Genomic DNA, 13,250 nt, shown 5'->3' on the forward strand with positions numbered 1-13,250 from the left:
AGGCAGACGGAGAGGGAACGACTCCATGTTCTGACCCATATGTGTGAACTTACCGGACTCCTGCTCCTGTTCGCTTTGTCCTGTTTTCATTTTCACCCAGCTGGCCCAAGCTTCGACTCCGTACATTTGGTTAAGCTTCGAGCAGGACGTACTAAGCCAAACACTGCCTGCTGTATCCGTTCCAGATCGCTTACGTCCCTGAATGAGACACAAAACACTAGTTTTATTACTACACAACAAAGAAACAAGACATTATGAAAGGAAACTTACAAAAGATCAAGCCCAATAAAACCAATGGAGCGCAAGTGATATCTGAAAATATGTTGTTAAACAGCTCTTTAGAATACTAACTGAAATAAAATGTGTTTAAATGCTCAAATGGTGCTAAAATGAAGCTAATTGATAATAATATTCAAAAAGTAATAACAATAAAAAGAAATTGCTAAAATTACATTAAATTAAAATGAAAGCTAATTGAAAATATAAACAAATACTTTAAGAATATCCAAGTAATACTAAAATAGTATTATACCTTTAATATAGTGAAAGACATTAAATTGTAGATAAAAAACTGATGGCTGATAGAGTGGCACAATTAATTGTTAAAAGATCGCAATTTCGATTCAAACACCCTCGCAATCTTATTCCTAAATGACAAGGATTCGCCTATGTCTATTAAACCTTTGACAAGTACGATCACAGCGAACATTCAGATCTGTGTTGCCGCTGCCGTTGACCAAGAGAGAGCAGTCGTCATGTATAGGAATGAAACAGTTTGAGTCTTTATGAGTCATTGAATCTTTCATTAAACCGTTTTTTAAATAATTCAAATGAAATATTCTTTTAATAGACTGCAGCAATTAACATTTTGTCAGAACCTCTAGTAAAAAAAAAAGTAATTATTTTTAGTCATTTATTCAGAATTATGATCTCCATTTACGGAAAAAAAAAAAAATCATGATTTTCAGTTTATCCAGAATCATGCAGCTGTTCAATGTGACAGCACAACAATCGGACTAGTTCATAGAAAAAGTAACTTGCATTGCAGATAATAAATTCTAACTATTTTAATAATATTGTTTGTTCATCTTATGATTGTTTTTTTTATTGATTCAGCTACAAGAAAAAACAGACTCTCAAATCAGTATTTCATCTCCATGTATTTTACTTTATTGATAAGTAGTTGTGTAATAATCATGATAAATGTACAGTAAGCCAGTCATTATTGAAAAATAAACCACTTCAGGATGATACAAGACCCCTCCGCGGTCCACAATTATTGTTGATTCACTTTCTCTTTTATTCAAGCAAGAAAAAAAGAATCCAAATAACTTAATCTGATGATTTCCCCATCAGAAGCAACAAAATGTGATCATATAAATAACAATATCAATGATGACAAGACAATATAAATAAAGGCTTACACTGAATTCTTACTAAATATGTAAATAAAAAATTACAGATCATGTATGAATGAATGAAGACAAATAAAGATGATGCCTCAAGAGGTATAATACTGAAAATAAATGCCAGAGTATGACAAAAATTCACAAAAGATAAAGATTCTTGTAAAGCAGGCACATACACTTCAGAATGTAACAACCATTTTGACCGATGCCGACACATTCATCTCCTTTTATGGCGACTTTCTTCAAGTGCAGCAGGCTCCATGGCAACCACTCCTCCATCAGCATCATCTCCCTCTCTTTCAGCTTCTTCGGTCCCCATCTGGCCTGCATTCAGTCTCATTGTTTTTGGCTTTGTTGCGTTATGTACAAAGTTCCTGAAGCGTTTCCGCTTCACACTTTAAACGAGCTACTCCGTCCTATATGCCAGGTTTCCTCCGGTGGGATATTATGAAACTTCTTAACTGCCATCTGACGGCTTCACACTTCTCAGTGCACCCTTGTTTAAATTTCCAGTTAGAACAACATTCCTGAAGATTTCCCTGGCAATTTTAAAGTCTCCATCTGATTTCTTCTCTAGTGCCACTCAACTCTTGCTCTAAATTTACAGCTAGATTTTCCAAATTTCTTTTCTAAAGAAAAAATGACCTTTCCAAACTCCTCCGAAAGTTCATAAAAATCTTTCAATTTGGGACAGCTCTGATACATCAAACCATTCAGTTCAGTTTTTCTAGAGCTCCACAATTCTGCATAAACTGAGAATCACAATTTCTTTTTTTTTTGTACCAAATACAGATCATGATTATGAACAGAAAACAAATAATTTACCAGAGGTTCTGACTTTACCCGTTTTCTTACTGGATGAATCAGCACTTTTGAATGAACAAATTAATTATTCAATGACGATTAATACATATTTTTAAGTCACTTTTAGCCACCTACTGGTGTAAGGATGCAATTGATATAATCGTTACTTGAAGCGCCAAGTTACTTTCAAAAGGTGGTTTGCTCTATTTTGATTGCTTCCGTAGACATCAGTGTTCATATCAAACTATAAACTTTTATCTCAGTACTTGAATATTTGTAACACAGAAATAAGGATATTGTGTATTTGAGAACCTGTTTTTATACCTATACATGATAATTGCTTTCTCTGGGTCAGTGACAAAGCAGATTTGAATGTTCTAGTGTGTTTTGTCAAAGTTTTAATAGACTGGAATGACGTGTGGGTGTTTGAATCGAGATCGCAATCTTTTAAAGATGAACCGTGTAGCTCTAGTTGTTCCTTTTCCAATTTTTACTTGTGGGCTACCAAAACCCTAAACAATAAGAATATGACCAATTCTTTATAAATTTAGCTAAGCTCACACAGAAATTGGAGCCGGTATTTTAAGCTTTTAAAAATGAGGAGTTTTATTTCAGTCAGTAACCTAGTAAAGTTCTGTAATGAGCGACAGTCTGCAGGGGATGATGGGACTATGGCATCTACATGTTTAATTTCAGCACACGACACATCTCACCCACAAATGAAATGTTATTAGAGTTCATCGGTTTCAAAGAAGAAAGAAATCATACAGGTTTAGAATTATATGACGGTAAGTAAATGTCATTTCTGGGTGAACTATCCTCTATAATGCAGTTTCATTTAGATTCACAGCCTGTTTTACTCTTCTTCTTTTTTCTTAACATCCAAAACCAGGACTGGATTCATATTTTTCTTGGAGTTTTTTTTATTCTTTTTTCATTGAAGCCAATATGGCATATTGCATAATTTCAGGAATAATAATAACATTATTTTATTAAATTAATTTAGCCAGGTGGACACGGACTCCACAACATTTCTTTCCCAAAATGTAATGGGAACTTTTTTGTTCATGTCCAGAACCCACAAATTAGTCCAATTCTCAACAACAACAATTACATTTGAACATCTCCATGTAAACTCAAATGGTTTATTGAGCAACCTCTTGATTAACTAAAGGTACATCTCTCTTTCGACAACTTTTCTAAAACAATACAAAGCTTATAAAAAAACAGTAAAACAAACTTTTGATTTTCCATGGACAAATGAAAAACATCAATCCCTATATCAGCCATTCACAAATAGATTTTAAAAACGATCAAAACTGTAAACTACCAATGGAGGCCAATGCAAAATGCTTTGGAGCATTTAACAATCCTGCATCTTAATAGAAAATAATAAATACAGACAAAATGATCTGAAATGTTAAAAACTTTTTAAAAAAAATTAAACTTTCTAGATAGAATAGTCTATCTGTAGTTAGAATGCTGTCAATTATAAAAACTCTTTACTACTTAGTAAAAAGAACTACTCAAGTAAAAAACAAAGATTTAAAACCTCTCTAAACCTTTGGTTGAACATTTCATTTTTTACTTTGGGAACACTCTAGTCTTTATTATTCATTTAAAAGTTGGGAAACAACCCACTTCAACCTTCCAAACTGCAAAAAGACAGTGGCGGACTCTCTGTTGTTCTGTCACTTGTGACAAATGTCTTTCCAACAAGCCAGGAATCTGATTCATCCAGATTACATACCCTTTTTCTGGGAGGGTGGCTGTCTCTACCCCTCTTACGTCTCTTCAGCGTCAATACCAGTCTGTTCTCTTTAGCTGATCCAGGGTCAGTTGGTGCTGTGAAATGACCAGTGTGTTAATATTTTTGGGGATTTTACAAATTATGAAACAGAAAAGCTGTCAAAAGCTGCTAAATGTGTATGGAAGAAACAAAAAAAGTTAACGCAATAGTTTCAAAAATAGTTAAAAAATGTGTAATGCCATTATGTATTAGTCGTAGCAGGGACATTTTATGTACTGCACCCAAAAATAACATATTTGCTTTTTTAATTGATTATCATCAAAGCTCAACAATAATTAAACATTACTCACATCTGTACAAACATGAATGAAAAGGATGAAAAAACACTATAAATTAAGGCTAAGTCCATAAAGTGAGGGAAAACTGAAAATTAAATTCTTGTTATCAGTAGGGCTTTTCACACTGCGCTTAACCCTGAGTTATCGTCGTTCTAAACAGCTTTTAACCCTGGGTAGAGAAACGTTGCACACTTGTAATTTACAAGTTGGGTTAGCACCGATTTTTTTCCGTGGTTATTAAACCCTGCTCCGGAGCAGGGTTAGCGCCGCTCTTGCACTGTTAACCCCATATTGCGGTGCCAAACTTGTACAGTGTGAAACGATGCGGGGTTAAGAATGTTAAAGCTAGATGCTTAGCAACAGACAACCAATAGCATACATATTTGCAGGATTTGGACAGTCACAATAACACTGCAGCACATTGTATATAAACAGTAAATTCAGCGTTTGAGAGGAAAAGTGTCAAATGCTGACAGAAAACGCAACAATTTGAGTGAAGAGCCCGTTTCGGTCTTACCTTTATAGTCCGAAGTATCCATTCAGTATAAACTCGATGTGCAATGCTAGAGCTATGTAAACAGGTCGCGTGCTGCGTTCATCCAATCAATGACACTGAGCCCGCAAATATGCAAATAAGAACGTTAACCCAGGGTTTAGGAATGTACAGTGTGAAACGTCAGCTTATGAATACCCAGGATTAATTGTTAACCACAGGTATAGTGTGAGCAGTGTGAAACGTGAATAAAGATAACCCAGGATTCAGTTTACCCGGCGTTTAGAATGACCCAGGTTAACTATTTCAAGTGTGAAAAGCAATAGTGTCTTTTTTGAGAAATATAGACTTTGTTCTACTGCAAAAAGCACAAATCGTAAACATATTGGCACGTTTAACTACAGAAAGTAAATAGTTTAGATGAATTCCAACTATGTCTTTTAATCAATTTACAGGCCTAAAACAAATTTCTTAAATCTTAACTTACCGCGAGGAAAATCATTTTCCAGATCTGGCTGTTCTGATGGCAAAGATGTGGTAGGGGCAGCTTTCGGCTCCTCTTGTTCCGACGTTGCCACCTGTGGCTTCACGTTGGCTCCAGGATCCTCAGCATCTGCCCAGCTGAAGGGTGTTGATCTGGCCTCTGACTCTAGATCGCCACTGTAAGTGCTGCCCTGGTCTGTGCAAGGCAATAATCCCAATACAATCAAATACTGAAGTACTTTGGTTTGCATAAGCAAACGGTTCTAATAGTAACAAAACGTTTATGCACCAAGTAACGCAGGCTTGTCTTTTCCTTTCTCCACCTCATCGTCTTCCACTGAGCTCTGGGCAGGCAGGCAACATTTAGTGTCTTTCTTTTCAGCAGTGTCTTGATATCCGGGGATGACCATAGGAACAGGCACCTGGACGGTAACAGCATGATTATAAAAGAGCTCTAAACTATAGCACAGAATAAATGATTACAAAATAAAGATGACATACCGGTAAAGGTAGCCCCAGTGGAAAAGGTGTGTACTGGGTGTATAGATGCATTGGCACTGGGATGTAGACGGGCATCGGAATGGGCACCGGCACAGGCACAAACCTCACAGTCTCTCCATTTTCATCAATCACTGTGGACGGAGAAAGTGTAAATACAATATTTCATTTCAACATATTTTGCAATGCTTATGAGAGTATTGATGACTTCTAGAGTATTGATGATATATAGATGACTTCTAGCAGGGGTGATGGTGAAAGTGAGGAAGGCCAACCTTTTTCAGACATATGAGGTACTGGAGGTACTGGAGGTACTGGAGGCTCTGGAGGCTCTGGCTCACACTGGACGCCTTGCTCTTCTGTAATAGGTCTGCACATGAGAGCTTTGTTCTTCAACATTCTTCGATATGGAATAGCAGCCACTGAAGCATCGGTTTGAGTGCTGGCCTATTGGGGGAAAAAAATCACAATAAAAAAAATTTAAAAAGCATGTTTTGGAAAGAGCTAATGAAATAAAATAAAAATGAAACAAATTTTAGTAGCCAATATCAATACCAGTGAAATTTCACAATTCTCAAATCTAATTTTAATAGCAAAACTGAATCAAAAACTAATACATAAAAAAATGTCTTTTATTTGTTATTATTTTTGTTTTATTTGTATTATAATACTAAAAAGTCTTCTCATTATTTACTTTAGCTTTTACTTGAGTCTCCTTTGATACTTGCATCACATACACTACCAATCAAAGTTTGGGGGTGGGTAAGATTTTATAATGTTTCTGAAAGAAGCCTCTTATGCTCGTCAAGGCTGCATTAATTTGATCAAAAATACAGTAAAAACAGCAACATTTTAATAAGAATAAAAAAATATATAAAAATAAAAGTGTACAATTATTCCTGTGATGGTAAAACAATTTTCAGCATCATTACTCCAGTCGTCAATGTCACATGATCCTTCACAGATCATTCTAATATGATGATTTGCATTTCTTATTATCATCAATGTGGAAAAAAAGTTGGGCTGCTTAATATTTTTGTGGAAACCATGGAGCACTTTTTTATTCTTAAATACAGTTGAAATTTACATATTTGAAATGGAAATATTTTGTAACATTATAAATGTATTTTATAGTCATCCTTGCTGAATAAAAGTATTAAAGGGTTAGTTCACCCCAAAATGAAAATTCTGTGAGTAATGACTTACCCTCATGTTGTTCTTTCCCCGTAAGACTTTCGTTCATCTTCGGAACACAAATTAAGATATTTTTGATTAAATCTGAGAGCTGGATCACTCCTCCATTGGCTTCTAAGGGATCGGATTCTCAGATTTAATCAAAAATATCTTAATTTGTGTTCCGAAGATGAACGAAAGTCTTACGGGGTTGGAACAACATGAGGGTGAGTAATTACTCACAGAATTTTCATTTTGGGGTGAACTAACCCTTTAATTTCTTTTAAAAAGCAATCTTACCCCAAACGTTTGAACAGTAGCGTGTATTTAATACAACTAGGGATGTCCCGATACCACTTTTTCACTTCCGATACCGATACCGATGCCGCAGCTTTGGCTTTTGCCGATACCGATATTAATCCGATATTTTTATTTTATTCTTAAACTAATAAAAAATATAGCAATTTTCTCAATTAGCCACCTAAAATATACCTCCTATATAGTCCACAACAACAGTTGATTATGAAAGATTGCCACCCTTTATTCAAACACTACAAAAAAATAAAGAAATATATAAATGAAAGAAAATACAGGTACTTCAGTACTTAAAGCTAGCTAGCTACCAACAGGTTTAAAGTTAAAACAATTTAAACAGCAGCATTCTACATTGTAAATACCAGTACAGTTTTTGTTTTTTTAAATCAATTAGAATTTCTATAACTGTGTGTTAAACTGATTATCACTCTTGTGTGTGTTAAACACAATCTACTTGCTTCATTATAAAGATAAACAACAAATCCCCAAAATATATGATCATAATCTATGACAAAAATGCTATTATAAACTAGATTAGTGGATAATACACATTGCTCTTTTTATTGTTGTAAAATACATTCATGAAAAACAAGATAACAAAAATGAAAAAGATAATTATTTTAGATATAGCTAAATCTGCTATAAAATTGAGACATGTTTTAAGTGTATTGCACAGCTATTTAATGAGGCAGCAACATTAATAATTATGAATGTTAATAAGCTTTAATTGCGTCAATGCATTATGATATGAAAGGCTCCAATACAGTGCGGCACAAAGCGCTTATGCGCATCCCGAGCGGAGAATGATGCGCTTGAAGCCACGTGGAGTTCCAGCACGCAGCGCGTCGAGTCCGCTTTGAAAAGTTCAAAGCACAACGGAGATACATATTGATGGACAGTGTATTATACAGTATCTATTTATGCAATCGTTTATTGAGCCTTTTCTTTTAACAGTTTTAAATTTCAGTTACTGTGCGCGTGAAGAACAATTATAGTGCTCTGACTCTAGTGTTGTGATCAAACTGACAGCGTCCGACACCCGGTAGAGAGTAACACGATTGAGTTACAGCAATAAAGTCCAGCAAGATAAAGTTGTTTTATGCGAAAACATAGACCTTTATCTTACAGATCAAGTATAATAGTATTAACATTGAATCATCTTGAAGATAGTTTCATCATTGACTGCAACCGAACGCGACGCGCTGTTTGAATGCTGAATGGAGAATGACTGACAGCCGCGAGAGGGAAAAATTTACGTGATCTTGAATTTAATTACTTAAATATTAATTTATATCTCACATAATAGCTTCAGAACACTTATAATAGAGTGCACGAAAACGTTATGGTACTTTAGAATGTTTTTGTGCATTTTGTGGGGCTTAACAATAACACATAATAGTATACCCACAATATCGGATTTGAATCGGCCTCGTCTGATCGATGTCAGATCGATACCCGATCCCGCAAAAATGGCAGTATCGGAGCGATACCGATCCTGAGTATCGGATCGGGACATCCCTAAATACAACACTTTGTAACACGATGTATGTGTGCATCACTACTTACTTCCCCAATGTTTTTTGAACTGGCATTTGAGGTAGGTAGTGCTCCTACAAAGAAAATCAATTACATTAAAACAAATGGAATTAAACAGCAAAATCTTTTAAAGGGGTCATATAATGGTACATGCACTTTTACAAGTTGATTGTACTGAAATGTGTGTTGGCAGTGCCTGTACACAACCATCATATAATGATAAAAATCCATCCAGTGTTTTTGTTTTAATCTCCTTGTATGTTGTCCCCTGTCTCAAATCAAGCCGTTCGACCTTGTGGCGTCACACGGTCGGAAGCCCCTCCCACGATTGTTGATTGACAGCAGCGTTTCAACACAGACCCGCCCTCGCTCGTGAGCGAGCTGTCAATCATAGTCCGCGCGGACCGGCGCGGTCATTGTTGATATGCTGGAGCACTGTCTCTGAGCAGAATGGCGTCTAAGCGATTGTGGTGTTCTGTTCTTGGGTGTAATAACGAACACAGCAGTCATTTTAATGTTCCTAAATCCGAACCACTGAAGACACAGTGGCTGAGTTTTGTTTTCGAAGGGAATATTCCCCACGAGCAACGCCAATGCTTTCATGTTGCGCGAATCATTTCACACACCAGACTGCTTTATAAGGAGGGTCAGTATAAAACTGGTTTTGCTAAGAAGCTGCTCCTGAATAAAGGATCGGTACCAGCTATTCGTGTTCCTGCTGAACCTCCAGAAGAACTGAAGTGAGTAACGTTTTATTAACCTTTATATTAATCTTTGCAAATCGCTTGCATGCTTCACGATGAATGCGTCTAAGGTTTACACTTAGGGTACATTACGGCATGTTTTCTATGTACGACGTTCTCAATATAATTCATAATCCCACGTTTATAATGAACAATGCGTCATGGTTATTGTGTTACAAACGGTGCACGCACAGAACAGAGAGGCGGGGTGAGCAAAGCTCATTATAATTTTAAGTCATATGCACTGAAACGGCGTGCTGAAAACAGAGCTGTTTTTGACCAGGTAAAATAAGTTTTTTTTTTTTTACAATACTAATGAGAATTTTTAATTAAAGTATATTACAAACTTTTAATTTAGACCCTAAAGAATCATATTAGCTTGTACAAAAATGGCATTATATGACCCCTTTAATTCAAAATTGTAAAACATGACAAATGAATACCTGTGAGAGCAGTATTTCCAGGTAATGTGGAGGCCAAAGACACCACACCACCAATAACAGGCATGTCCTTCGACAAAGATAACGGAGCTTGGACTGTAGTGGTATTAGACACAGTACCTTCAATGATAAAGAAACAAGAGTGAGTCCTTATAATAAAACCAATTTTGAAAATTACATTTCTCAGCAGAAACATTTGTTTAAGGTTTTTATAAATAGGTTTCACTTAAAATAAGTGTTAATGTCATTTGGTAGCCCTACTACTACATAGTTTTACATATAGAACAACATGGTGACGTACCGTTGCTTGCTGGATGATGAGGGGAAATATACTTTGAAAAGAACTGCAGCAAACAGGACAGGTTACAGAAGTGTCTTGTTGTTCCATCCCAGACAAGGCTTTCCTTTAGTGAGCCCTGATTCTTACAGCAGTGACACTTGGCCATCTGACACAACAAATTCATGCAGGAATGATGCAAAAAGAAATAACAATTAAAAAACGTTGCCAATATGAAGAATTCAACAAGTGCATCTTAAATACAAAAAGCAAAAATTGTTGCTCAATTCACAACCCCAACTAAAAACAGGTGATTGTGAGGCTCTCTTTAAAAAATAAAGAACAACTACAGCAAAAAAATAAATAAATGCCATCTCTTACCTCATAAAAGAGCACGGTGTAGAGAGACATGCACTCTTCTGTGCAAAACTCCTCCAGTTTGCCCCCAAAGAAGTTCTGAATGGTTTTATGGGTCATGTTTTGACAGTAGGCACAAACCCTGCATTGACCTCCATGTCGTTTGGCAAGGTCATGCTTAAAAAGCAGTTTACAACCTAGAAAAAGACAGAAAGTTGGGCATAAAAACCAACCTTTTATTTAGAAAAGTTGTTTTTCTTTGCGCTTTTTCATTGTACATCAAGTGGCCACCAAAACCATGAACTAAATTGTTTATTTTATGCAAGTAAATGAAAATTTCCGGTCAACACCCGCTTTTACTAGGCATGTTCCTTGTGGAAAATTGTAAAAATACAGCAGCCAACTCAACTCAGCAGCAACTCAAACACTGTGCAAGATCAATTTATTAGCAAGCTACACTAGGCATGTTCCTACCACAGGAACTGAGAATGATTTTAGGGTAACACTTTAGTTTAGGGTCCAATTCTCACTATTAACTAGTTGCTTATTACAGGATATTAGTATACCTTATTAATTTACCTTATTAGGATATTGGCTGTTTTTTAGTACTTATAAAGCACAAATTGCCATATTCTACATCCCAACATCCTACCCAAAACCTAAACTTAACTACCTTACTAACTATTAATAAGCAGTAATTAGGAGTTTATTGAGGCAAAAGTCCTAGTTAATAGTTAGTTAATAGTGAGAAATGGACCCTAAACTAAAGTGTGACCGATTTTAGATATAGGAACACCTTTTGGGGGGACTAAATTAACTCCTACTTCAGAGTAGGGTTTTACATATTTAAATTTGACATATACTCCATGAATATGGAAAACAGAGATAGATGGACAAACGCTGAAGTCCAGGCACTTCTCAACCTTTGCACTATAGAGTTGTTGAATGCCACGCTTAAAAGGATAGTTCACCCAAAAATGAAAGTGAAAATTCGTATAACTACCTGGTGCGAAAGCCCCTAATGTTAACCTGAATGGCATAGGCCCAATAATAAGCATCACATGGGCTGAATAGGACGACTGCCATTCCATTTTTTGTTTTTGTGACTGCCCATTTGAGAACCACTGATATAATCAAGAATCAAAGAGGAATAAAGAGGTTGGACAAACCTTCACAACAGAAAGATCTAGGCTGCTTTTCGTATGTGATGATGTCTTTGACTACTTTCTCTAGTTTGCAGTACTCGCACACAGCTTTCACGTTGCTTTCCCTCTTATATGTGTCGCAACACGCTCGAGAACAGAACAACCCAGCGTGACCCTAAGAGAAGGAAAAAAGAAGGTGCTTTAACAACGGATTTTGAAGAACAACAAAAGAATAATTTCACCTTTCCAATATTGTCTGAAGCTTATTATAGAGGCGTTTTATAAAAGTAACATCACACTTGCAATAGGCTTTATGCACAGCTTCACTACTTCCTGAACTTCAGCCAGCCCTTTGTTTCCTGTCTGTCATTATTGGACAAACTGATTAGTCCAGGTGTGCCTGATTATTGTTACTGAGGCCAGGCACACCTGAATTAATCAGTTTGTCCAATAATGACAGACAGGAAACAAAGGGCTGGCTGAAGTTCAGGAAGTAGTGAAGCTGTGCATAAAGCCAATTGCACTGTTGTTCTGAACATCGTCTGTGATTCACCCACAGTAATTTCACTTTTGCTCACGTGACCACTTTTGGAAGTCATACCTTAAACTGGAAAACCTCGGGCTTTGAGCTAAACTGATTCTGGCACTGCTTGCACGCGAGTCGTATTGTGTCAGAGGACGAGGGAAGCTTGTTTGGCCATTGCTGCTGGGCATCTTGTGAATTTACCACACCAGGAGCCGGCACATAAGTTGGAACTGGATTTTGATTTGAGGGTGGTACAAAAGGTGGCGGAGGGTTGTGGCTTGGGCCAGGCACATTGGATGACGTTTGGATGGGCTGAAGATGGTCGGTGTTGGGCCGAGGTGGTGCAGCGCTCTGAGGCTGAGGTCCATGAGAGTTTCCATTCATCTGGTTATGAGGAACAGATGCATTCAGTTTCTCCTAAAGAGAGTGGAAAAAAGAAAAATTACATTAAATGTTACAAAAGATCTCTTTCAAATAAATGCTGTTTATCTGAACTTTTAAGCTGTTGTCAACTTTGAACATAGTAAGAAATGTTTTTTGAGCTCCAAATCAGCATATTAGAATGTTTTCTAAAGGATCGCGTGACACTGAAGACTGGAGTAATGATGCTGAACATGCCATCAGAGGAATACATTTCATTTTAAAATGTTAAAAAAGAAAAAAATTATTTTAAATTGTAATAATATTTCACAATGTTACTGTTCTTGCTGTATTTTTGATCAAATAAATGGAGCCTTGGTGAGCATATGAGACTTCATCGATTCTAACCGACCCCAAACTACAACTTGTAACTAGTTACAAAAAAAGCACAACAAAAAATACTGTAAATAGAGAAAGAATGCAACACCTGGAATTTGCCGACACAGTCTAATGAGCAGAAGTTCCTGATGGACCCGTCAGAAATGGCAAGGTGATACTGAGGAACAGCTAACTTCTTGCAAGTTGTGCATGGGAAAGAGGTGC

General features: G+C 36.4%; 1 protein-coding gene across 2 annotated transcripts in view; it reads right to left on the reverse strand.

Annotated features, from left to right (window-relative positions):
* The window catches only part of si:ch211-266o15.1 (zinc finger MYM-type protein 4), a 33,208-nt gene that overhangs the window by 5,488 nt on the left and 14,470 nt on the right, over positions 1 to 13,250 (reverse strand). For both annotated transcript variants that reach the window (XM_056267248.1, XM_056267249.1), the window contains 13 exons: positions 13,135 to 13,250; positions 12,363 to 12,704; positions 11,786 to 11,936; positions 10,641 to 10,813; positions 10,284 to 10,428; positions 9,986 to 10,102; positions 8,830 to 8,873; positions 6,051 to 6,222; positions 5,779 to 5,909; positions 5,567 to 5,699; positions 5,282 to 5,473; positions 3,964 to 4,058; positions 54 to 198 (listed from right to left, as the gene is read on the reverse strand). In XM_056267248.1, the coding sequence (XP_056123223.1) occupies positions 54 to 198; positions 3,964 to 4,058; positions 5,282 to 5,473; positions 5,567 to 5,699; positions 5,779 to 5,909; positions 6,051 to 6,222; positions 8,830 to 8,873; positions 9,986 to 10,102; positions 10,284 to 10,428; positions 10,641 to 10,813; positions 11,786 to 11,936; positions 12,363 to 12,704; positions 13,135 to 13,250 (1,956 nt within the window). The remainder of the gene's footprint in view (positions 1 to 53; positions 199 to 3,963; positions 4,059 to 5,281; positions 5,474 to 5,566; positions 5,700 to 5,778; positions 5,910 to 6,050; positions 6,223 to 8,829; positions 8,874 to 9,985; positions 10,103 to 10,283; positions 10,429 to 10,640; positions 10,814 to 11,785; positions 11,937 to 12,362; positions 12,705 to 13,134) is intronic.

This window comes from Rhinichthys klamathensis, unplaced genomic scaffold, assembly GCF_029890125.1.
Source record: "Rhinichthys klamathensis goyatoka isolate OS25496 unplaced genomic scaffold, OSU_Roscu_1.1 h1tg000256l_1, whole genome shotgun sequence".
NCBI lineage: Eukaryota > Metazoa > Chordata > Actinopteri > Cypriniformes > Leuciscidae > Rhinichthys > Rhinichthys klamathensis.